Consider the following 24,333-nt stretch of genomic DNA (forward strand, 5'->3'; position numbering starts at 1 on the left):
GGAGTACAGGAACTGCTCTTCTATGTCCAAAAATAAGAAACCTAAAATGCAGACACCCACTTCTCCAGACCTGCTGTAACTCTTGGGGAGGTGGTGGTTTCAGTCTAGCCTCCAAGTCCTCCGGAAACTGCCAGGTGGTGCTGAGGGCTGTTAATACAGGAGCATCTATGCTGGTGTGAGAATTAAGGTGCCTTGAAGGGAAGGAAATATGTTAGTGCCAGAAAATGAATCACCAAGGACTGTGTTACCTCTCTGCATGCTCTATCTGTGTTGTGATGGTGATGTAGGATAGCAGAGTCACTCTGCAGTGTATCTGTTACTCTTAGAGCTCTGAAAATAGCCTGAGGCTTATTTCTTCTTCCTGCTGTTAATAGTCAACTGTGGTGTCCACTTGACACTGAGGGTGGCATTTCTTGTTTCTCTCACTGGATTAGAGTGATGGGTCTGCATGGGTGAAGCTCATGGCTCTGGGATTTGGTGCAGTTCTCCACATGCATGTGGAGTGTCCCACCACGTTGGGATTGCTGAACAGTAATTGGTGGTAACAAGGTAGTATTAATTTTATTCCTGCATGATGTCAAGCTTCAACATAGTAAGTATTACATTAGAAAAATTAGTATAAGACGTAAATAAGAACACAATAGTGTAATTGTATTAGTTATACCAGGCAGATGCAAAGATCCTGTTTTCTGCAAGGCATTTTGCTGCTACATGAGATAGCTGGGAGTATATTGTAATTAGTGAGAATGAATTGGTTGCCCATTTCCTCTCCTGAATGGTTCCATTAACAGTCTCACTAGCAGTTGTAGTAAACCTTTAATAAATACAATAAGCCGCATAACCCACACAAGCCTGTGTGGCTTGGTATATGCTGTGTTCTGTACCACGCAGTCAGGTCTTCGGTTGGATTTACTATTTCATTAACAACTTGGTATGACTTTTGTTTAAAAATGTTGCCTCAGTGAGGAGAATAGACTATAACTTCACAAGTAGCAGAGTAGTAAAGGTATAGTTGATTAACAACGTGGTGTTCTTAGTTTAGCAATCAGTCCTTAGAACTTTTAGTATGATGCTGGGGTACTGTATTGGGTAGGATAACTGCCTTATAGAGGCATTTTGGTGCCTTGTGCAAGCAGTGAAAGTCCTTGGCATTGCAGACAGGATCTGCTCGATGTCCGTTCAAAGGCATAACTGTGTAGTCAAGATGAGCACTTGGGATGCATAAGCCTGTGCTGATTAGTAGCTCCTTTACCTAAGAGTCAGATTGAGGTAAAATTAGGCCTTTGCTTCAGCAGTAGCTGAGCCAAGTGAATGCGAGAAGGTTCTAGTCTTTTTACTGCAAGTAATCCTTGCCTGTTGTCTTCTTACATGGGACATACAGTCCAAGTGGAGACAAGTGGTTTAAATAAATGCAGGAGGAAAGCTTGTGGCTGACCGCTTAATTGGCACCCCTCAGTCAGTCCTTGATGATCAAACAGTTCTTCCTGTTTATTTCTAGTTCAGTCTTGGTAGTCTTTCTTCATCCCCTTGTAAAAGAAAGGGTATATAGCTTTGAAATCCTGGGGGTCAAGGAAAGATTTGTGAATCTTGCTTGTCTACTTTGTAGTCTGATGCCTCTTTGAAAAGGCAGTCTCGGATGTCTTGTGTGGCATATTGGCATGCTCTGGGTATGCCCACATGATCATACATTAAACATATTTAAATGTTTTCCTTAGGGTTGGTGTTCTGCTAATGTCCCCTAGAGCATGGACTGATGGGTTTTGTGATGTTACGTTGCTGTTTTGGGAAAATGTGGGGGTAAAAGATGAGAAGCCTGGGGGATTTTGTAGGGGTTAGTTAGCAGTTACCCTCAAGTGTGCTGAGGGAGCCCCACTGTCTTTCAAAGCTGGTTCTGCTTTGTGCAGGACCATTCCCTTACCATGCTCTAGCTCAGACCAGTTTTTGAGATGTGGCTCTGTTCCAACTGTCAGTAGCACTAGTAAGGAAACCGGGTTTATTAAGACAGGGCTGGCTTACTGCTGGCTGAGCCCTTTCCAGTGACAGCAGTTGCAGTGGTGAGATGAAGACATGATGTTGGGCTTGTGCTTTTGCAGTAGCATCTATCACAAAATGCAGAGGGACCTATATTAGTTTGATTGGCATTAGGGCTGCTGTCTGCTGGGTTTTGTCCTTAACTGTTGAAATTTCCCCAAAATAGTTATTGCCCATTGTTGTGGTTTAAGCCCAGCCTGCAATCCAGAACCACGCAGCTGCTTGTTCACTCCCCCCTTCTTCCCCCTGCTCCTGGAGGGATGGGGATGAGAATTAAAAGAATATAACTCCCATGGGTTGAGAATAGAGCAGTCCAGTAACTAAGGTATAACACAAATCACTGCTGCTACCACCAATAATAACAATGATAAGGGAAATAACAAGGGAAGAGAATACAGCCGCTCACCACCTGCCAACCGATACCCAGACCGACTTGAGCAGTGATCTAACCCTTCTGGGTAACTGCCCCCCAGTTTATATACTGGGCATGATGTGCTGTGGTATGGAATACTTCTTGGCTAGTTTGGGTCAGGTGTCCTGTCTCTGCTTCCTCCTGGCCTCCCCTCCTCCCTGGCAGAGCATGAGACTCAGAAAGTCCTTGGTCAGAGTAAACATTAGTGAGCAGCAACTAAAAACATTGGTGCTATCACACTGTTCCCAGGCTGAAAGTCAAAAACACAGCGCTGCACCAGCTACTAAGAAGGAGAAAAATGACTGCTACTGCTGAACCCAGGGCACCCATGTCTGATCAGGCCAAGATATTCATCCTGGTGTCGTGTAATAGCTTAGATGCTCTGAGGAAACAGTGTTTTTTCTAATGTGTGCTCTCCTTCTGCTGAGCTCTTTCACAGTGCCTGCGCAGACATGTTAACAAACACAAGGTTCTGAACAAAGTGTTGTTTTCCCTGTGGTATTAAAATTTAATATAGCAGTGGGCTTGTCTTTGTAATCTGATTGCTGTTGGCTGATGTAGGTTTAGCAACTCTGCTGAGTGTTCCTGTTGCTTTTAGCTGCAAGACCCTTGCCTCGCGCTGTTAAGGGTAGGAGCAATTCTGTCCATGTAACTCCTGGCTGCTGCATAGCACTGCCTAGTGAGCAAATGACTGGTCTAAGCTGGCTTGGACAAATCCAGTGTATTATTTGGAGCCTAGTTCATTAACCAAGTCTGAACACTGCTTTTAGTATTGCTAGTGATGTATCTCGGATGCTGTCTTTCATTTTCCCCTTCTGCTGCCCCTTGGTTAGTACTGAAGTTAGAGTGTACCTGTTAATGCCCCGCATGGTTGGAGCCAGGTGTGCTGTGTAAATAATTGATAGGCCTTACAAGTTTCAAACAAGTCTATCTAGAGAGGGTGATGATAACTGGTTGAATGATGGTAGAAGATACATAGTACTGGCTTTTCATCCAATGCAAGTCTGGATTTTGTTAGAGCTGTTCTGGATCTGCCCTGTGGTAGCTGAAGCCAGCTTTGCCCTAGGCATGGTCAGACAGGTTGTCTGCAGAGCTATCCCTGCCTTACAGCCTGCTTGCTGGCTAATGATTCTTTTGATTTTTTTTTTTTTTTTTTTAAACAAGTGGTTTTGGAATGTGATGAGGATTGCTCATAAGGGAGTTCCTATAGATCTACTAATCATTAGAACTTCTTTCATGAGAAGAGCCTCAGGGCTACATTAAACCTGTCTTGGGAACCTGTAGGGAAAAGGATGTGTTTGTTCTATGCTTACAATTATACCACAGTGTCTTTGAATACCTAACTTCTGAGGCTGGCCAAAGACTTTAAGTTAGGCCATAGGTCTTTGTTAGGCAAGATTGGTAAGATAACTTACCAATCAAAAAAAATCCAAAGTTTCCTTTTGGATTAGTGTATGTGTGGCCTTTAGTTTTGAAAAGCTGTTTTTTGTACAGTGTGTCAGCTGGTAACTGAGTTCTCTTCTGGCTTCCTAGGAGGCAGCAATCTTGGGCATAGGCCGAAGTGCTACTGCCACAGAGAATGAAGAATGTGTTTCTTTGCTTTATCCTGTAACTCTAAGAAAATTTTATTAAATGTTTTTTCCACTCTTCACAGCAATCCAGTGTTCTTGCCTCTAGAAATAAAAAAATAGCTAAATAAACTCTGTAGCATTGTCACTTATACATTTTCCCATTAAAATTCCATAAACATGAATGGAGTGATTCATCACTAGAGACCTTAATCTTATTCAAATAACATTATAGCACAGAATAGGCTGGAAATTGATATTTTATTTTTTTTTCTTGTTTGTATTGTATGTGTTTGCATGCATGGGCCTACTGTTTCCTGACTGAAGCATGCTATCAGCAGTTTGGAGATGATCTGATAAACATTAACTGAAAATTCTCTTACTAGGTTATCAGGGGTTACATTATGGTTTCCCTAGCTGCTGAGCTGCTCTGAGAATGAACTCATTTTTCAGTCTATGGTAGAGAACATCAATCTTTGATTATACAAGCTAGGGAAATATATTTAAAAGAGATCCTACAGTTACTGCTTCATTATTAACAAATGCCTGTTGGCCAAGTTGTCTTACTAACCCTGCAGGCAGTTCTGTGCACATCTGTCTATGTTTGCTATCATGAAAACATAATGCATGCATTGAGCACCAGTTCTATTTCATGACTCTTTTGAACAAGTGTTCTATATAATCTTGAAGGGATAAATCTTGCAGGGAGGGTGAAGACCAGGTTTCCGTACTTGAGCAACATCCAGCTAAGAACAAAGGAACAGAAATCGGTTATGCCTGAACTTTTGGCTGGAAGGTACTTTCAAGTGCAAGTGGCTGTAGCAGTTACTACCCTGCTTTTACCTGCATTTGAAAAGTTGATTTCATGATTGGGAAAACTAAGCTGGAACTGGTGGATTTCGATACTTCAGTAAAATGATCTTAAATCACTTGAATATACTGTGTGACAAACTAATGGTACAAGAGCTGTTTTCAGTGTTCAATCAGTGTTCTCTGAAAAGCAGCCTCAGGGAGAAGGGATTAAGTCTCTCAATTAGATGCTACCCCCAGCAATCTGGTATGTTAGGAATCAACATGGTAAAGCTTTTTAACCTTTCAGAATGAAATAGCAGGTGAGGGTAGGGTGATGAGGTATAATGGGTGGAAAATTTGTCAGTTCATCCCAGCAAAGCTCCCATGAGCTTCACTGATACCGAATCCATCTTGAAATTATTTAAATGCAAGTTTTCTGACTCAGTGTTTAAGCATTTGTCATATTTCTGTTGTAAATTACTAAGAATCCGAATCATTATTTAACAACACAACTTATGTTTAAATATGTCAGAATGGTTGGTGTTGGAAGAGATGTCTGTAGATCACCTAGTCTAACTCGCCTGATAAAGTAGGTGTACCTAGAGCAGGTTGCACAGGATCACATCCAGGTGGGTTTTCAGTATATCTAGACAAAGAGACTCCACAACCTTTTTCAGTGCTCTTGTCATTGTCAAAGTCTTTCCTCATTCTGATGGAACTTCCCATGTTTCAGTTTGCGTGTTGCCCCTTATCCTGTGGCTGGGCACCACTGAAAAGGGCCTGGATCCACCCTCTTCACACCCTCCCTTAAAATACTTGTATGCATTGATAAGATCCCCTCTGTCTCTCTTCTCCAGTTAACAAGAGTTAATTTATTTTCAAGTCTATTATGCTAGAATAAACATTGGCCTTGAAATGAGTTGTACTTTGAGTGTTATCACTAAACTTGATGCAAAAACATCTACTGCATCAGGGCTGAACTTTTTCAGCATTAAAGTGACTTCCAAGTACTTCCAGTGTTCGTGATACTTGTGATCAGCCTTATGTTGAGGCTCCAGCTCACTTAAAGGCAGCACGTGGGGACATCAACCTGCAGTGCCGAACAATCAAGCTGCGATTGCAGGCAATCCTTAATATGACAGGTTTACTATAAAGGGCAAGGGGTGAGAAGGTAACTTTTTAAAAGAACAGAATCAAGCCTCAAACCCAAGACTTTAAACATCATTATGCCTGAAAAAAGGTTTTGTAATGCTTTCATATGTGACTCACTTTTGTCAGTGCCTGGAGCTGCTGGCACTGAATTGCTGATACTCAGTATTATGCATGGGAGGATTTCTAATAATAAAAAGCAGTACTGATACAAGGCAGCACACACTGATGTAAATATACCAACAGTACTGGCCTAAAATGCCTCCTACTGGCTCTTGAGTATACTGTGATCATAGCTGATGTACATTCTACTTGCTGTGAGAAGAACTCAGAGGGGTCTGCACAGACATTGAAGGATAGAAAGAGCATTAAGGACAGACAAGCTTGGAGAGAATTTGAGCTGGATCACTTTGCTTAATGAGAAGTACTGTTCAATTTGTGTGCAGGGACATGATTTTATATTGTACTCTTATTACATGTGAATATTCCAACGATTTTGGAATAGTCACAAATCCTGTAGGTTAATGCTAAGTATATGTTGAGAAATGCTCATGTTTTATTGATGTTTTTCTAAATGTAGCAAGTTCATACTTGGCTTCCAGACAACAAAATAAAACTAGTCAATATAGGAAATGTCATGGTAGCATGGTTATGTCAGTCTCTGTATCCTCTCTACTGAATATCCTTGTCATGTATATTGCATCTATCAAAGAAAAAAGGAATGTGTAAAAACTTGAGGTTATAGTATTAATGCAGTGTGTTTACATGAGCCTTCTTGCTTTGAAAAGCAATAGCAGTACAAAATTGAGAGGGATATGATCCTGCTATAATCCTGTCTTTTGAATAAGTGTTCTTTATAGGAGACTTTTGACCCAAATCCACAGCTTGGGCTTACTCATACAAAGATGGACTTGTCTGGTGTGTCTGGTACTAAGTTTGGAAAGATCTGAGGGAGGTTTTGTTAGGGAGCATGCAATACAAATCTTCCCACTAAGTTCTGTTGTGCTTTCATGTAGAATGGTGTTAGGCAGATGTCACCAAGAGCATACATTTTAGCAATGTCTGAGACTGTAAAATGTGGTGGGTTCAGAGGTCACTGTAGTGAGGTTGTAGAGTGCAAATGGGAGCCCAGGACCGAGGGCAGCCAGCACCCTGCCTGGCCCATTCTGGGCCTGGCCACTCTGGTGCTGTCGGCACACTCGCTTCTAGATGTGGTAATGGTTGGTTTGCAATTTGGTTTCAGATCTCACTGGTTTGGAGAATGTGAGATTATCTTGGTTCAAGATAAGTTATTCAGATGCCCCAAAATGGGGAACTGCTAATCTAGGCTGGCCTGGTCAGCTGGTGTGCTCTTATAATTTTTAGTAAAAAAAAAAATGGAGTTATGTAGAGAGGACAAACAGATACAATACTGTCTGCTCATGGATTTGTCTCTGTAGGAAATAGATAATGTTCTCAAACAGTGTTCTCGGATGCTTTCCTCATGCATTATGCAATGTACTTCCCTAATGAAAGCTGGATAAGAGCAGCTAAAATTTTGAGTTACCTTCCTCTCTTGAGGAAAAAGCACTTACTTGTAGCTAGTGGTGTCTTCCATGGTTTCCTGTCACTGTCTTGCTCATAAATATTTGATACCCTTTGTGTGATTATCTCCTGCCACCTTCAGTTGTGCCAGTTGCCAGGTGGTGTTCTGACTCTCTGTTCCAGCTTCCTGATGATGGCAAAGATGGGCTTGATACACTGCTCCCATCTGGAGCCTTGCTTTACACAGATACAAACAGAACTAAACTCTGAAGTTCATGGTGTGATGTTAGTGTTCTGGTAGCTTCAGAAAGACTGAACTGACCAAGTTGCAGTTGGTGGTTAGGAGCCAGTGGTGGTTCTTGCCTTCTTTCTGTGCTGATGTGGTCTGGCTTTCTCAAAGCACACACCTGTCCTGGCATAACTGTACTCAACACTAAAAATAGCTGATGCATTGCTTTTGGCCACAGGGAAATGTTCTGTGGATCTGATACTTCACTGGGATAGTAACCTCAGATATAGTCCAAAAACCCCAAATCCTTGTCTCCTCCTATGGCTGTTTCTGGAGGCTTTAAGCACAGTGCTGATGTTTTCTTTTCTATCCTCCATCCAAAAAACAAGTGAATAATCTGGAGAGGTACCAGGGAGGAAGAACCCTGAGAAGCTGGTTAAGGGGATATAAGTAAATCTGATTCATACTAATGGGGTTGTTACAGGTGAAAAGGGAAATGAAAACTACTCTTTCCTTTCTTAAAGGAGATTGTTTTATTAGCTGAAAGGATAGATGAGTTATTTTTAATCTTTGTGTTTGAGAGCAAAAATACTTTGCCATTAAACCTGCTGAAGGGAATCTTTGTCCCCGCAAAGATGCGTGGCTCTCATGACCCATACCACCACAGATAGCATCTCCAGGAGGAACAGAACTTGAGTTCTACTGCATCTTTCTATTAGGATTTCACTTGAGAAATTGTTCTTTGAAAGCTGGTATGTGGGGGTCAAAGTCCAGGAACTGGACAGGTCATTGTTTCAAGTGCTGAAATATAGGATGAGGCTGAATTCCCCTCTTTTTGTCTGAATGTATTAAAATGTTCCAGTGAGAGCCATAGCTGTCTTTTTGTGTATGGGTGTACACAGGCACCTACTGCACACTTTCCTCCTATGAATCTAATGCAGAGCAGTTTGAAAGCACAAACCTATATTTCACAGATTCCATGGGGATCACTTTACTCAGCTTTGAGACCTGCTAATGCTGTAGAGATCTTTGAAGGACTACTGCTGTTTTCATCTTCATGCAGCCAGTGCAAGGAGGAATGAACATCATGCCTCTCTACCGTCGCTGGAAGAGATGCTTCTCTCTAGGTAACTGTAAAATGAGCAGCTGATTTTGTTGTGCATTATACTAAACTATGGGTGGATGGAACGAAGAACAGATTTGGGAATGCTTTGGAGCAAAAGGTCAGTATGTATGCAATAAATCTTTCTAATCTAATGCTGGCTAGATGCCAGCGTTACAGGCCTCTGGGCTTTTAGTAAAATACAGATAGCTTTACATCATGAGCATATAAATGGGAAAACATTAATTTTTCTTGTGTAAATTGTTCTCTTTGAAGTCAAGATTAACTGTGCTTGCAGTTGATATGCTTAAAGCTGTTGGTAAATTGTTATAGGAACAGATGCATTACAGAAATGAAAGAAAACCCACTTGTGTGCCAGAATGTTAATAGAATTATGATGTGCCAAAGGTAGTTTCAGCTTCAACCAATATTAATACAGGAAAACAAGCCTCAAAGGTGGGAGGAGAGAAGGCTGTAACTGATCTCTTCTAAGGCTTAGCTGTGACTGTCAGTTTGGCTAAGGAGATTTCTGATGACTGGTTTTGAAATACTCTGTTAATCACATATCAGGTCCACTGTGCTTGATACTTATGTACATGGCCCACAAATGGGATGACTAGTTATGGTTATCCAAGGTGTGTCTGACAAAAGTGCTAGAGTTTAAGGATCTTCCTTGAGCAGTGGGATTATTCAGGGGACAAATGTACATTTTTTTCTGCTTTGAAGTATAAGAATCCAGTTTAGCTGTGACTTCTGGCACCTCATGTTTGCTTTTTTTAAACTGCTTTAACAACCAAATCTTTGATAAATTCCAAGAACTGCAAATAAAGAATCTGGGGAGAGATTAGAATTGCCATTCTGCATTGTCAAATACAATAGTTTGTGTTAAACTAAGGGTTTTTTGGGGTTGTTTTTCGTTTTCTGGTTTTTTTTTAATATGACGATTTCTTGAGCTGGAAATTCAAAAGGACCTTAGTGAAGTTGTCCTTATCTCAGAGGCTGAAAGTGCATGCAGAATGGGCACAGTACATGTTTTCATATGTTTGCACAGTGGAATCTGCATTTGCACTGTCACTTTGTATATAAAATGCTTCCAAGTGATGTTAAATAAGCAGCTCTAAATTCAGTGTCCTTCAAACTGTGTCAAATGCTGAAGATTTGTACAGAGCTTCCCAATGTGTGCAAACGTGTTTTGAGCTCTACTGGCAGTTGGTAGGCCATGCTAATCCAGGAGGTTAAGAAGTGAAGAGCAGTGACACATTGACATGACAAGTAGGTGAGGAGAAACGTAGTTCTCCAAAGTCTTAAAACTGTGTAACCCCAAACAGGGAACACTAGTATTTGGTATATCAAGTTCTTACAGAACCAGTGACTCCATTACCCCCTTCACAGCTGCCTCACTGCTGCTTTTTAAGGAACTCATTAAAGTTGTGTGGTTTTAGTTGGAAGAAATTGATGACTAATCTTATAGGATATTTTGGTGCAGTTGTAGTATCGATGAAAACATGGAACTCGTAGGTAGCTTTCAAAGTTGAATCTTGAGTTTGAGGAATGTCAGTTGTTTGAACCGGCTCTTAGAAAACCTATTGCACATCTAGTGTTTGGATTTTGACTTGAGGGGTTTCAAGTACAGCTCAAGAGGTTCCTTGGGCTTGCTGGAGCTGCAGTGCTTCTTGCCTATTTAAAATTCTGGTGTTGAACAGTAGCTGCTGGAGCCGAGTATTCAACTTTGTCAGGCTATTAGATCTAATTTATCTGCTGCCTGAAATATATTTTTTCAGGCCCCAGATGTATCATTGATTCTCATAAATCAGACACAGTGTTGTGTACCAGGAAAAAACACTCCTTGAAGTTGAGGGTATGGTGACAAACTGCTAGCAAATAAACAAGTGAGTCTGGAGAACAACTAAGGAAAGAGTGGAAGAGGAGCGAAGCTTCTAGAAATGCCACTTTTGTCCAATGCAGTATGGGAAATTAAGAACAAAACACTTGTTCTAACTACTGTCAGTTACTAGTGCCCCTAATGGTTTTGCAAAGTTAGTCTTGAAGCTGGGGCAGGGGAAGAAGGGGCTGACTTCTGTTTACTTACTAGTGATACAGGTTCAGCCTTGGAATTTAGCTGACAGTTGTGGCTATGGAGCATGAGGCAGAATAAGAATAGATTATATTTGTCTCATGCTGTCTTATTAGCTCAGCAGTATCAGCAGAAGCTAATAATGAGTGAGCAGGTATAAAATGACTTGGGAGCTGAAGAAGAGCTATTCTAGGCAAAGTGCTGTTCCTCTTGTGGTCTCACAAAAACTTCATTTGAGGATTGTTAGATGGAATGAAATATGAGGCCTTTATCTTGCTGTTCAAAGAAGCAAAAACTACACCAAGGAGACCTTAACTTGGGCCACAGGCAACCTTAGGCACCTTTGCTCTCACATACCCAAGTATTCTGTCAACTCATTTTTGCTTCAAGTATGTGAGTATCTGCTATTCATTCAGAGGGAAGCTGAGTACTGTCTCTGGAAATACACAGTATCTGTGCATGATCATGCATTTGAATCTTTTTCTGTATATACAGGTTTTGCTAATCTATATACTCCTGCAGTAGCATAACCCTGGATGCTGCTTTTTAGTTCTCTGAAGTGTCTCTAGTGTTCTGCCAAGGATCTGTTTTGTTCATTGTTGACAGCATTTAGCTGCTTCATGCACATGAATTTGGGCATCTGCATCAAAATCTAGGCTCCAGCTGTCTCTGCTTGAAGCATGCAATTCCATTCACAATTTGATAAAGGCTGTTCTTCATAACAGGCTGTGTTCTGTGCCTTGAACTTGCTGGAGTTAAGAACTTTCTAATTTGTAATGTGAGATTATTCAGAGATCTTTTTCAGTGTCACCAAATGTAGCTTAAATTGGTGATAAACAAAGAAGTGACTTCACAAGGCATATGCTATTCTTGTTCAGGCTTACATTAACAAGTCCAGGCAAAATGGAGTTCTTGTTCTCACTTCTGTGATCTCAACGGTTGCTTTTGTGTCAGCTAATGCTACAAGAAGCCTTACACAAATGTGTATGGTTCTAGTCACCTACTGTGGGAGCTGCTGGTGTTGTGTATCTATTAACTACTGATCTACCTATACTGTGGGTACCTCTGCAGCTATACTGCAGTTCTTCTGTAGCTACATCTCCTTGGCAGATCAGTCCTTCTTGAATTGACCTGTATATCAGGGTAGTTTGGGTTGGAAGGGACCTTCAAAGGTCTGGTCCATCTCCCCTGCAATGAGCAGGGAATATCCAAGCTTTTCTTCTTGCTCAGCTAGGCTCCCATTTTATAGCAGCACTTTTTGCTCTGATCCCTGAAGTACACTGGTAGGTGTTAGTACTGTATGATTTTTAACATGCATGCTCCTGGGAACTAGATTAATGCATCTCTAAGATTGACATGTGTGAGCTGCATGTAGCTCTCCAGGCTTCAAAGTAAGCAATCCCAAACTAGTGGCCACATGGCAGCTTCTGTTGCAGGACAGTTCATGCCCTACTCTTACAGGCAGTTACTCTTGAGTTTTAAGCAACTTCTGAAGTGTATCACATTGGGTAACTTTTCTACCCAACAATACCCTTCTTCATCTTGTTAATTTTGATAATCCACACATATCGCATAGCTACAAAGAGAAAAGGAGTGAAGTTAGACCTGTGTCTGTTTAATTTCCTTTGCAGTGTCTGGGTTAGCTTGATTGATGACAACTTCCTCCTTGCATCTTGGAATTCAGAAAATACTCTTCCTTTGCTCAGTCTTCTCTTGTCATGCTTCTGAAGCTTTATTTACTCTTAATATCCTTTTGGGGGCTACTGTCTTCATCTGAGTCTCAATTTCTTGGTCTGTATCTAGCACAGGAAAAAAAATCCTATCTTTAAATCTGACTTTCTGCTGTGTGTAAAATTGCCTTTCTTCCTTGCTGCACATCTGTAAAACATCGGATACAAAGGTATGGATGTTTATTTTTTTTTTTCTGTGTTGACTTGAACACAGGAGTTAGCTGAGAGCTGTAAATCCCACTGTCCCAAACCTGACTTGAGATTTCTATGGGAAAGTCCTGCTACAAGTTGCTTGACCTGAACACAAGGTTTTTTTTTTCCACTATAGCTTTAGCTGTTGACAGACATAAATTCAGGTTAACTTTTAGAACGTGATCTTGTGGGAGAACTTTAATCTGATATTTTGCTCACTGAGTATCCTGGTAGTTAGGCTGGAAAATGTAACTGCTTAAAGGTAAAAATAACAAAACCAAATCACAGGCTTTGGGAGAATAACCTACCAGTTATATTGTCAGGACTGAGTTCACTTCCAGCTCTTTGGTTTATATTTTCTTTAGCCTGTAAGAAAAACAGTGCTTTGCCTGGGACTGCATATAATGCTGCTTGTGTGTTTTCCTGCACAAGCTGGTAATTGGAGTAGTGTCCTGATTACTGAAATGCTGATGCAGATAGGTAATGGTACTACTTTGTCCACTTCATTAGTGTTGCATGGTGGCAAGAATTTCATCGTATTGGTGTAAAAAGGCCTGTTGCAGAGTTTCTAATGCCTGGAATGATGGTGATGAGATGGAGGGATAGCTCTTGCTTCCAACATCACAAGCCTTTCCTGCAATCTGTGAAGGCTTGTACATGTATCCTCTCCGGTATTGTGCATGTTGTAGCTAGCAACTATTTTCTGTCACTAGAATTTGTCATGGCCTCCTTGTTATCCCAGACTGAAGCACTGAATGTTAATATTCCAGTCTAAAAAGGCTTTAACTGCTTATGCTTATCCTTCATGTTGGCAGAACAGACACCATTCTTTTTCTGGATAATTGTTTGTCCCCTGTTCTGATTAGACATTACTTGAGGAGAAGCTTGGTGCTAGCTAAGTTGTAAGCTAAAATATACAGCACTATCTGCGCCTCTTTCCTACTCACCATTTGCATTTTTGTGGAATATTATATCTTTTACTATCCCATGTAAAATACTGGGTTTTAGTAAATGTCTTCTACAGAAGTTCTGTTTGGCCTCAAACTTCAGGGAGCTCCCTTGGGAAAGCTGAGGAAAGGTATCCTCTTCCTCTCAACTTTATAGCTGCTATTAAAATTGACAAGATTGATCATGGAAACATTATCAAACTTAATTGAATACCAGACTCCTTAACTGTACCTGATGAAAGATGTTCCTGAAAGACATGTTAGCAACATCCATGGTGCTGTTTACAGAACTTGAAAACAGCTTGAAGTAAAACGGATCTTAAAAACCCACCTACTAAATGTATATTAACAATATTTTTTTATGTTTGCTTCTCCTTTAGCAAATGAAAGAGCCATTTTACTTCCAGTAACTTCAAGCAGAGCAGCTCTCACAATTCTTGAGAGAAATGAGAGAGGTTTTGCAACTATGGTATTAACTTTAAGGCTGTCGTTATTATGAACCCTGGTACTTGCATGCAGTTGATCTTACTAAGGACATCTCACTTTGCAGGAGATACACCTATTAAGAAGGAAGCATGTTTAAAAATACTCCTGATAATAGAAGAGTTAGAAAATGAAAGCTCTCTTGTGAATTCTTTCAGAGCTTTCTCTGGCTTAGTCAGAACATTTGCCTGCAGTCTTACACTATTGAACACTGTAGGAGTTTTCCAGATGCTAAAAAAATAGAAACTTCTTGTTGTTCATAAAGTTGTTTTTTTTTCTTTTTTCACGTGAACTGTTTATAACTCAGGGTTAAGGTGTCCCAGTCCTGGTGGGAGCGAAGGTTTCCTGGAAGACGTGGTAGTTAAGTTCATGCCCTGCATTTCCTATGAGAGCATGCTGTGCTCTTCTTGTTTGATCTCTTACCCTTATGCAATTTTATATTTACTTTAAATATATTTCTGTTGAACAGTTAAAGCAGGTAATGAAATAATGCAAGAAAGAATGTGTTCTAGATAAAACCAACTCAGCCAAGCTTCAAAGTCACTGTTTGTATATGAATTTGTTGATAGTTATCAGCTGCAGAACTTCTCTTGTTTGGTACCATCTTTGGTACTCTGTCTGTGAGGGAAATCCTGTGAAAAAGATGTTATCCTAAGAAAGCGATGGTGAGTTGCTGAATCTGGCGTGGCTTGTTAAAAGCAAACTTTCTATTTCAGGGCAGGCAAAAGTCCAAACTTGTCTGCCACTCTTTAAATATGCATCTCAGTAAACTGAACATCTCAAAAGTTAGCTCTGAAGCTAAGCCTATAACAGAACTTGTGGTCTTCAAATGACAAAAGTTTGGAGGCTTTTGGTGAGGCTTTTTTGTCCTTTTCGCTCTGAAGAGAACCTTTTCAAATGTTTTTAACTGAGAATTGCCACTTAATACAGTTGTGGGGGACAGAAGGAATGGCTACTTAACCTTTGACTTGTGGCTGACTAAGCTTTATAGTCACAGAGTAGTTGAGGTTAGAAAGGACCTTTGGTGACTGTAATCCAACTTTCTCAAATGGGGTTAGCTTCAGCTCAGCATCCATTCTTCTACTAGATCTTGGTCCTGTAAACGGTGTTCAAAATTGGCAGGATGATTCTTGGCTATGAAGCTTAGTATTGCTTTAGGTTCTAAACATCACATGATGAAGCCTGTCTGAACTTCTCCATTACAAACCTGCTGTTTTTCAGAGCTTGTGGTTCTGCTGTCTGTGGTTCTGAGGTGCTTAATTGCTCTATTATCACTTGTTCTTAAAAATGGAACACATGTTAGAGCAATCAAGCACCTCACCAAGACAGGAGTAGTAACTAGCTGGCTAATCTACTTAGAAGTGGTACAATTTCAGTTAAGAGTTCTCTTGTGACTTCTGACAGCTGGCAAACATCCCAAGTGACTCATCTTTAAAAACACTACAGAATTGACAACATTTTATTTACTCTATCATAGAGAAGCTATGATTATTACTGAGCAGACATTGAGACAGATATACATAGAAAATATCATCTTTGCAGGCCCAGTGAAGTAAGAGTATTAAATTATAACTCATTGCTTTCAAGTGATAACAAATGCCATGTGAATTTGTCAGGGTATCAAGTCTGGTTTCTCTTAATGATGAGAGAAAGCTATAAAATGTCTTGATATTTTAGTCAAATTTTAATCCCATCTTTTTTTAGAAAATAAACTTGTTAAATAGTGTGAAGTAAGAGCCCTGAAGAAATGAATGGGCTTTATAAAAGGGAGTTTTAACTCGGGTCTGACTCATGGAACTTGTAAAGCACAGTGGGAAACAGTTTTAGATGTCTGCATTCAGTGTCTTGTGCCGCAGAGTTGAAGCCAGATGTATGGGACACTGTTGAAGTTCCCTAGTATTCTAAGTTCCATAAAAATAGGTTGTAATCATAGTGTTTAAATATGTTGCTTTACTAACTCTTTCATAATTCCACAGAATACCTGTTTGTAGACTGGCTTGCAAGTATCCCCTGAGGCTTTTCCATGCCCAGCTCTTGCTTACTTTCTGTTTTCTGATCTACTCAAACTGAGACTTTTCAAGACTTCCTTCCTGAAGATGAGTGGGGAATAATCACTTAATGACATGTTTGGCTTCTGTTCCTGGGAACTTTTAGCCAGTACAAAAGTTCTGCTTTCCCTGAAGTACAAGCTACCAAGATGAGAGCAGAGTAGGTAGTGTCACTGGTGATAGATTTTTATGATTTCTAGGGGTGGAAGACTAACAAGACCAAACAGCAGAGCTCAGGAGATATGAGCTGAGCCAAATGATATCTTCAGCAAGTGAAGAGAGCTGCCCTACTAGCACACCAAAAGCACAGTGAGTTACTTTTGTACAGTTGGCTTCCTTTTATCAAATTGTGTTGACTTCCACATCACACTCAAAATTAACTTACATTGATCTGTATACAGTCTGCCCAGGGAAGTGGGTGAGTTACCATCCCTGGAGGTATTTAAAAAGATGTGTAGATGTGGTGTTTAGGGACATGGTTTAGTGGTGGACTTGGAAGTACTGAATTAACAGTTGGACTTGATGATCTTAAAGGACTTACCCAACATAAATGATTCTATGATAGAGGCTTAAGACCAATATAGCTAGAAGATCCAAAATCTGATGTAGCTAAACATACTAAATGGATAGGCAATGAGGTATAATGCTCTACTTCTAATATGCTCCTTGAAACATGAATTGTTTTCTCTGAAGTAAATTGCATAGCAGTGTTGCAAGTCCTTGGGCATATACCAGAGAAGATGCAGGTCTTACAGGAGAGAAACTTTCCCAGAGTGAGAAATTGGTGTGCCTTTAAGTGAAGTCAAGGAGTCTGATTCCTTTGGATACAGGGTAGTAAGCACTACTGAGTAAGAGCTGCTGTGACTTTGGTTTTAAGTTCCACCACTGATGGAGGCAGCCAGATCTGTGTTGTATTTTTGCATAGCCTTCCTGAACAAGGAGCAGAGGTGAAGCTGCTTTCACATGGCTGAAGTGATGGTCTGCATGTGGTCAGGCTTTGGTCTCCTTGAAAGAGATACCTTCTCAAGGTGGTGTAGCCTCTGGGACTGCTGCCCACCGTGAGCAAATCAGAAGCTCAGGGCTCCTTAACCTTTCTAAGCACAGGGAAGAAGAGCATCTTACAGCCAGCAGCACAGGTCACTGTCTGCAGGCTTTTGGGTGTGATCTGCTTAGCAACAGGAGGGAGGTGGAAGGCTTTCCTGCTGGGCAGGATTACGGGATAATCTTCCAAAATGAAGCTTATTCCACTAAAAGTTGAAACAGCCGACTTGAGCCACTTGCAAAAATGAAATCCTTCTTGGCAGAGCTGTTGCTACACTCTCAGAAATCGGCTTTGAAAATATTAAAATAAATACTAAATAAACATATAAATAAATATATATAATACTATATTATACGTAGATAATATATAAATATAATATATAAATGTAATTAAATATTATTATATAATTAAAAATTAAATAAAATACTAAAATACTAAATTCTAAAGAATAAGGCCAGTGCCTTGTCTTTTGAGGCATCCATCTTGGAGAGAGCAGGCAAGAGCATAGGGCATTAGGTAAACCTAAATACCTCTGAACTTTATCAGCTGTCTGTACTCAGTTAATCCTTAAAGTTGTGGGACAGCTCCATGACACTTGGTGGTGAAGAGAACTAGTTAGCAGGAGGATTTCAAGCATCAGAGAGAGTCAATAAAAGGTGAACCACATAAGGTCTTTGAAAAACCCAACAATTTTTATAGCATGTTTGTTCTAGAATAATTGCATTTCTGTCTGGAGCATGACTAGGAAAACAGATCAAAGTTGCTTCCTTGCACTTAATGCTTTTAAGAGTACTATTGCTTGATCTCCTTTGCAGTTGCACAACATGAAATCAATGGGAAAGAACAGTAAGTATCAGTAGTGCTGTTGGCTCTGATTTTTCTGAAGGGGAAAACAGCTACTCAGCAAGGTTGAGCGGTCCTCTGCATTGTGGCAAGCTTTTTCAGGCTGAGTAACCTAACATAGTATTATAATGGCATAGTCTTGCATAACGTATAGCCTTACATATTTCACTTCTTAAGTTTACATCCTTTTCCACAAAGCCAATGCTATCAGGTTGGCATTTCTGTTGTCTGAGTTAGCGTCAACTAACATGGGAAAAAAATCAGACTCACACAAACAAGTTCAGCTTGATGTCTCCAAAGCATGAATTCACAACGTGCAACACTTGCCTTGGGCAAAAGAGGGTGCTGTTGAAAGCGTGTTGTTTTGTTAATTGTATTAGTTTTATTGGTCATCTACTAGCGTTACAAGAGTTGTTTTTTTTTATGCTGGACTACATTATAAATTGAATGGGTAATGTTGCCCTCCAGTGGCTCATGTCTAGAGGATACAGAGCCTGTTTGCACTAGCAATGAAGAATCAATCACTGGGAAAGTCTGAGATGCGAGAGTAGAGTATTAGCTCAGACCTATGGTGTATTTAAAAAAGGTAATGTGTGAGAAAAAGTGTTCAGTATGTTAAGTTTGTATTAGGACTGAAGCTTTTCCCTCAAGCTGTAGCAAAGAAGGCCATAATTTCAGTGGGCTCTCTGCTGTTCGCTGGACCCTTTTCAGTTGCTGTTTCATCAGATGAGCTTGTAGCACTGTGGTCTTTGCTTTGTACAGAAATGGGAAGCAACTGCTGCATTTGCCTTGACAATAGCTGCTTCTCACTGTTACCTCTTGAATGGGCTTTTCAAATAACCCTCGCATAACACCTTTGTTAGATCTTGGGAAAGAAGTTGTCTCATCCTTGGCTCAAGCCACCTGTGCTAGCTTGTGAATTCCTGGCTTACTTCATCAGCTGATACTCTTAGTTTACACAGAGCTGTAAATATGTATTTCCACAGTTCAGAATGGCAGGGGAGAGCAGTAAATCTGACTCCAACAACTCTGGTAGTATTTGAGGCTGGACAGCGACAATGGCTATCTCCTTTCCTTACACTTTGGCTTCCTTTTAACACAAATGCTTCATAGAGCTCGATTCGCGCCAGTTGGAGGAGAAAATGACTTACAATTTCAGCTTTGAAGCTGTAAACCAAAAAGCTTTTTGCTCGTTTAAGCCTGAACCGGAGCCTTGTCTTTGAACACAATGTGTCTGGCCGGTGCCAGCCGTGGCCACGCCGCCGGGGCGCTGGCCGTGCCCGGGGGGCCTGACGCGGGCGCTCCGTCCCGATCGGCAGCGCCGAGGAGCGGACCCGGAGCCCCGCGCAGGGCGCTGCTGCTGCCGCTGCTGCCCGCCGCGGGCTGCCCCGCACCCGCGCCTGCCCAGCTCGGAGGCGGGGGGCACCGGCCGGGCGGTGCCGGGGGCGGGGCGGGGGCCGCGGGCCTCGGTGCTCCGCCGCTGCCAGCTGGCTCCGGGCGTGCCTCGCCGCCCCTCCCCGGCCGCCGTTATTTATCAGCCGCCGCCGCCGCCGCGCTGAACACCGGGCAGGGCGCGCTCGCTCGCAGCCGCTGGTTCCCCCGGCCCTTCCTTTCTCTTTCGTTCCCCGCAGCGCGGCCCAGCCTTGTCGGGCGCAGCCCCTCGCTGACCGCCTCGCTCTGCGCTCTCCCCGCAGGACCCGTCTGTTCCCCCTCGGGCTATAAGAAGGCGGATGATGAGATGTCCGGAGCCACGTCCTCGGCGGATCTGGACGAGGCACCAGCCCGCACCATTTACTTGAACCAGCCCCAGCAGAGCAAGTTCCGCGACAACTGGGTCAGGTACGATCAATCCCCGCATCCCCCGTTCCGGCTGACAGCCTGCACACCCCGCAGCCCTGGGTTGGGAGGGCTCCCGTCCCTGCACGGATCTGTTTTGCGCGTAGTAACTTGTGTCTTGTTGGCTTCAGTGGGCACCAGGTCTGGCTAAAGGTACAGAGAAGAGGCAGGAGAGAGGGATCCAGCAGCCTTAGCAGGGGTAAACTGTATCCATCAACAGTAAGAGCAGGGGACCGATAGAGCTGCGTGGGTAAGATGCGTGAAAAGGTCTTCTCTTCAGTAGGGCCATTCAACTCTGTAATACCGGTCCTCAGGTATTACTCCTGGACACAGGGGCTAACTCATGAAAACTCAGTTTGAGATTTGGATTGAATCCACTTTGAGTGTTCTCTTTAAAAGTAGCATCCAACTGTAAGAATAACTAGACTAAGTATAAAGAACTAGAGAGTTAGAAAGGAAAAGTCTAAAAGGATAAAAATAACTATAGAATTTACAAACTCTTATTCTCATGTGTTGAAGGCTATGGTCCACTTGTGTTCTTTAATTGGAGACCACAGAGAGTTTTCTCTGGTATTTCATTGTAGGAGCATGTGTTTAAGACTTCTGTTGGTATGATTAATGCCATGTTATTGTTGTTTGGAAGCATAAATGGTGTGCACTGAAACATGGACTATGAGGATGCATAACAAGTAAGTTGTGGCAGTACTCACCACACTTGCCTGGGGTTAGCTGGGTTAGTGAGGTGAACAGATGGCTCCTGTCATGACAAAGGAGGAGCGTTATTTAGCAGGCTTCTGTCTGTTAATGCAGATGTTTGGGTTATTGTTCAGAATGGTTTATACAATGAGTGCTTTCTAAAGAAAAGAAAGGAGTCATATCCTGCTGAAATTATTATTTCCATTAGCTGGTTTACTGTGTGTATTATCAAGGGTGGTTCTAAGAATATCTTCTGGAAGGATGCTGGTGTTCTGGGTAGTGCAACTTACACATACAGGAATTTTTCCTCTACTCTGACTTATTATATACTTGTCTGGTGAAATCTATGGTTTAGGAGCACTTAAAATGACAGATTTCTTACTGTCTCGCTTTTCTATGTGGGCAGCAACATTAGATGTTTTCTCACTTTATTTTTATTTTTCCTTGACTAATTATGAGCTGGGTTTGGCTGTTTTCTAGGATAGACTACTTGTGCTTTTCCTGCTTTACAGAAGGAAAAGGAGGGAATAGAGTGTTGGCAGAATCTGAAGTTTGGGGTTTCTTGAAGGGATTCTGTTCTGGCTTAATCTAATGAAAAAGGAGTGTGTGTGACTGCTACCAAGTACCTGTTTCTGATAGTGTTATTACCAGCCCCTCAGAGCTGTTGTCCAGCTTGCTGTCTGGAAGCAATCCCCTAGTAGCTGTAAAAGTTTTCCATGGCTTTTCAGTCATGAGAAATATTGGTACGTGAGGGATAGGACAAAATGCAGGTAGTGTAGTGGGAAAGTAGAGATGTTTGCGTTACCTGATTAGTGATCTTAGCTCCTTAGTGTCGTTTGGAAATTAGGTCCACTTTATAATAACTTGCTGCTGCTCAGTAAGAAAGCTTTGACTTCCAGAAGGGTGACTTTGGCTCTGCTCTCTCCATCCTCTGGATTAGTTTTCTTCCTTCAATCCAGGTGTGAATGAAGGCAAGGGCATTGAGGTCATAATATCTGAGTAAGGGTGCCTTGTGTGGAGAATGTGTGGTGGTTTACTTGCTTGCATATGTTGGAGTTCTTGAGGAACAGAAGTTCTGTATTGCCCTTGGACTTTGTTGCTTACTGTGTTTAGCTTCTGGGTTTTTCAGTACCTTTTGGTTTTGCAGGTGCCTTTTCTCCATAGGAAATGTGTACCACAGCAAAAGGCTCTGTGTAACTGGGTAAACTGACACAGTTTATCCATACATAAGGGCTTACAGACAATTAAACTGAAGGAGATATTAAAGCAGTTTGTTGTAAATCATGTGACTTCTGTCACTTATTCTGTAGTCACCAAGGATTCTCTGAAAAATGTTGGGAATTTGTGTGTGTTCACAGGAAACTTTTGAAATTAAGGGGTAGTATGGAATAGCTTGCTCAAAACTAAGCAACATACAGCAAGGTGCAGAGGATAGGGGAAGGTGGATCAGTGGTATGGCTTTCTGTTTAAGATGATCTGAGCTGAGCATCCTGAGCTTTTTAACTTCTTTTGGGGCGAGGCGCTGTTGAAAGTTTGTGGGAGCAACAGGAAAAAAATGATTTTGGACAAGTTAAGCGAAACTGGTAATTCCCTTATCACTTCTAAATAGTAGATAATGCTATTGCAAAAGTGAAGTAGGTGGCAAGGTGGTACTAACACTTCCACAAGCCTTGAAGTGTGAGGATATGGAAGGAAGAGCTGTTTCCTTTTTCTCCCAGGCTTTCTGGTATAAATAAGTGAAATTATTAGAACTTGTGGAGCAATGGCTGATTTCTTTTGTGCTTTTCAAACTTTGTCACAAACTTTTTTAAAACCTAGTGCTTTTGGATTTAGTGTGGTCCTTTGTACGTGTGTGTGTGTGCATATATATATGACTCACCATTCTTTATTACACTACAGCAGCAGTGATTTCTTCTGTAGGAACATCTCTCTTCTATTTGCATTAGAAGCTGTTTTCATCCCTACTGTGTTCAGTTTGAAAAACTTCGTGTATGTTTAAGTCTCTGGACCTTGTCTTAAAAAGTAAACGACTTTCCATTTTCAGCTAAAATATTTTTCGAAGCATTTTAGAAGCTTTTAAATATGTATAAAAAAAATTAAACAAATGCAATTACTTTGTCCAGCACAGCTGTAACTGTGGTATTAAGGGTGTTTGCTTTTAAGAAAGCTAGTTAACACCTATTTTTACTTCTCAGTATGTATAACTTCAATGTGATCACCCTTTTGGTGAAGAAATTTTTCCTAATAACCCATCTAAACGTCCCTTGATGCAGCTTGAGGCTGTTACCTCTTGTGTTTTCACTTGATACCCGGGAAAAGAAAGCAGCCACCTCCTCGCTCCATCTTCCTGTCACGTACTTGTAGACGGCAGTGAGGTACCCCTGAGCCTTCTCTTCTCCAGTCTAAACAACCCCAGGTCCCTCAGCCATGCCTCATCAGGCTTGTGCTCCAGACCCTTCACCAGCTTTGTTGCCCTTTTCTGGACCTGCTCCAGCACCTCAGTGTCTGTCCTGTAGTGAGGAGCTCAGAACTGAACACAGGATTTGAGGTGTGGCTTTACCAGTGCTGAGTACAGAGGGGTCATCACTGCCCTAGTCCTGCTGGCTACACTGTGTACTGAAGCCCTGCTTTCCAGGGAAGTGGCTGGACATTGCCTGCTGATGGAAAGTAGAGAATAAGTCTTTTCCCTTGCTTCTGCACGTGGCCTTTGCTTTTGCTTTATTAACTGTTTCTCTTGACCCACGAGACATCTTTCCGCTATATTCTCCACCTCCAACCTTGCTGAGGAGGGAAGTGATAAAGTGGCTTAGTGGGCATCCAGTCTCCAGCTGAGGTCAAACCCCCACAAGTTTAAAAACAAACTTACCTGTTGCCTTGTAAAAACACAAGGGGTACAGAGGGGGAATGATGATGGGGGTCTCTGTCAATATTGATACTCTGCCATCTGTCAATATTTGAGATGGCTGAAGTAATGGCATGAGTACTTTTCCAAATATATACTCAGTGAAGACTTCATTTTGCTTAGAGTGGGAAAATTCTGCAGATCTGGCTTTAATATAAATACAATTGCTTAATGCTTCTTATTAATACAGGAATATACTCTGACATCAGTAGCTTATTGTGTGTTTAACAGTACTGTGCTGAAACTTTCTTCCAGTACCCATAGTAAAAATCATGAGTTAAGTGATCTGAGCTCCTCATTAGTCCCATGTGTTGATTTTGATGCAAAAGTAGTTGGAACATCAGATTTCTTGATTCAGGAAGCACAAAAGTGCTGAAAAAAACTTTTAAGGACGCTTTTAACTGTATCCAAATTATCTAAGAACATTGCAGTTGCTGTTGTAACCGTTGCTCTATGTGATGTTCTTGTATTCAAGGCCTGATAGTAAATCCTGGTACAAGTCTGACTTGGATCTGAATCAGGACTCCGGGTTCAGTCTTGGTATGTGGCTTGAGTGGGAGGTCAGGGCAGAGCAGCAGTCAGGAATAGCAAAATTCTACTTGTGTGCTTTTAGTGCATTTTGAATGAGAAGTCTTGTTGAAAAGCTTCCAATCAGAACAGAATTTGATGGCTTGATCTATTGGGGAGGTCCCAAAAGATGTGTGCTGGTATCTAGAAAATCTCCAGGTTTTCT

At 41.5% G+C, this 24,333-nt stretch overlaps 1 protein-coding gene across 3 annotated transcripts in view; it reads left to right on the forward strand.

Moving 5' to 3' along the window:
* The window catches only part of ATP8A2 (ATPase phospholipid transporting 8A2), a 323,111-nt gene that overhangs the window by 15,734 nt on the left and 283,044 nt on the right, over positions 1-24,333 (forward strand). For 2 of the 3 annotated variants that reach the window (XM_057399592.1, XM_057399594.1), the window contains exon 2: positions 19,861-20,005. In XM_057399592.1, the coding sequence (XP_057255575.1) occupies positions 19,861-20,005 (145 nt within the window). Of the gene's footprint in view, positions 1-8,703; positions 8,833-19,860; positions 20,006-24,333 lie in introns of those variants that run through there. The other variant, XM_057399593.1, reaches the window with a different exon arrangement.

Source organism: Pezoporus wallicus, unplaced genomic scaffold (genome assembly GCF_028554395.1).
Source record: "Pezoporus wallicus isolate ANWC-B61680 ecotype Strahan unplaced genomic scaffold, APGP_CSIRO_Pwel_v1 scaffold_6446, whole genome shotgun sequence".
NCBI classification, from domain to species: Eukaryota; Metazoa; Chordata; class Aves; order Psittaciformes; family Psittacidae; genus Pezoporus; species Pezoporus wallicus.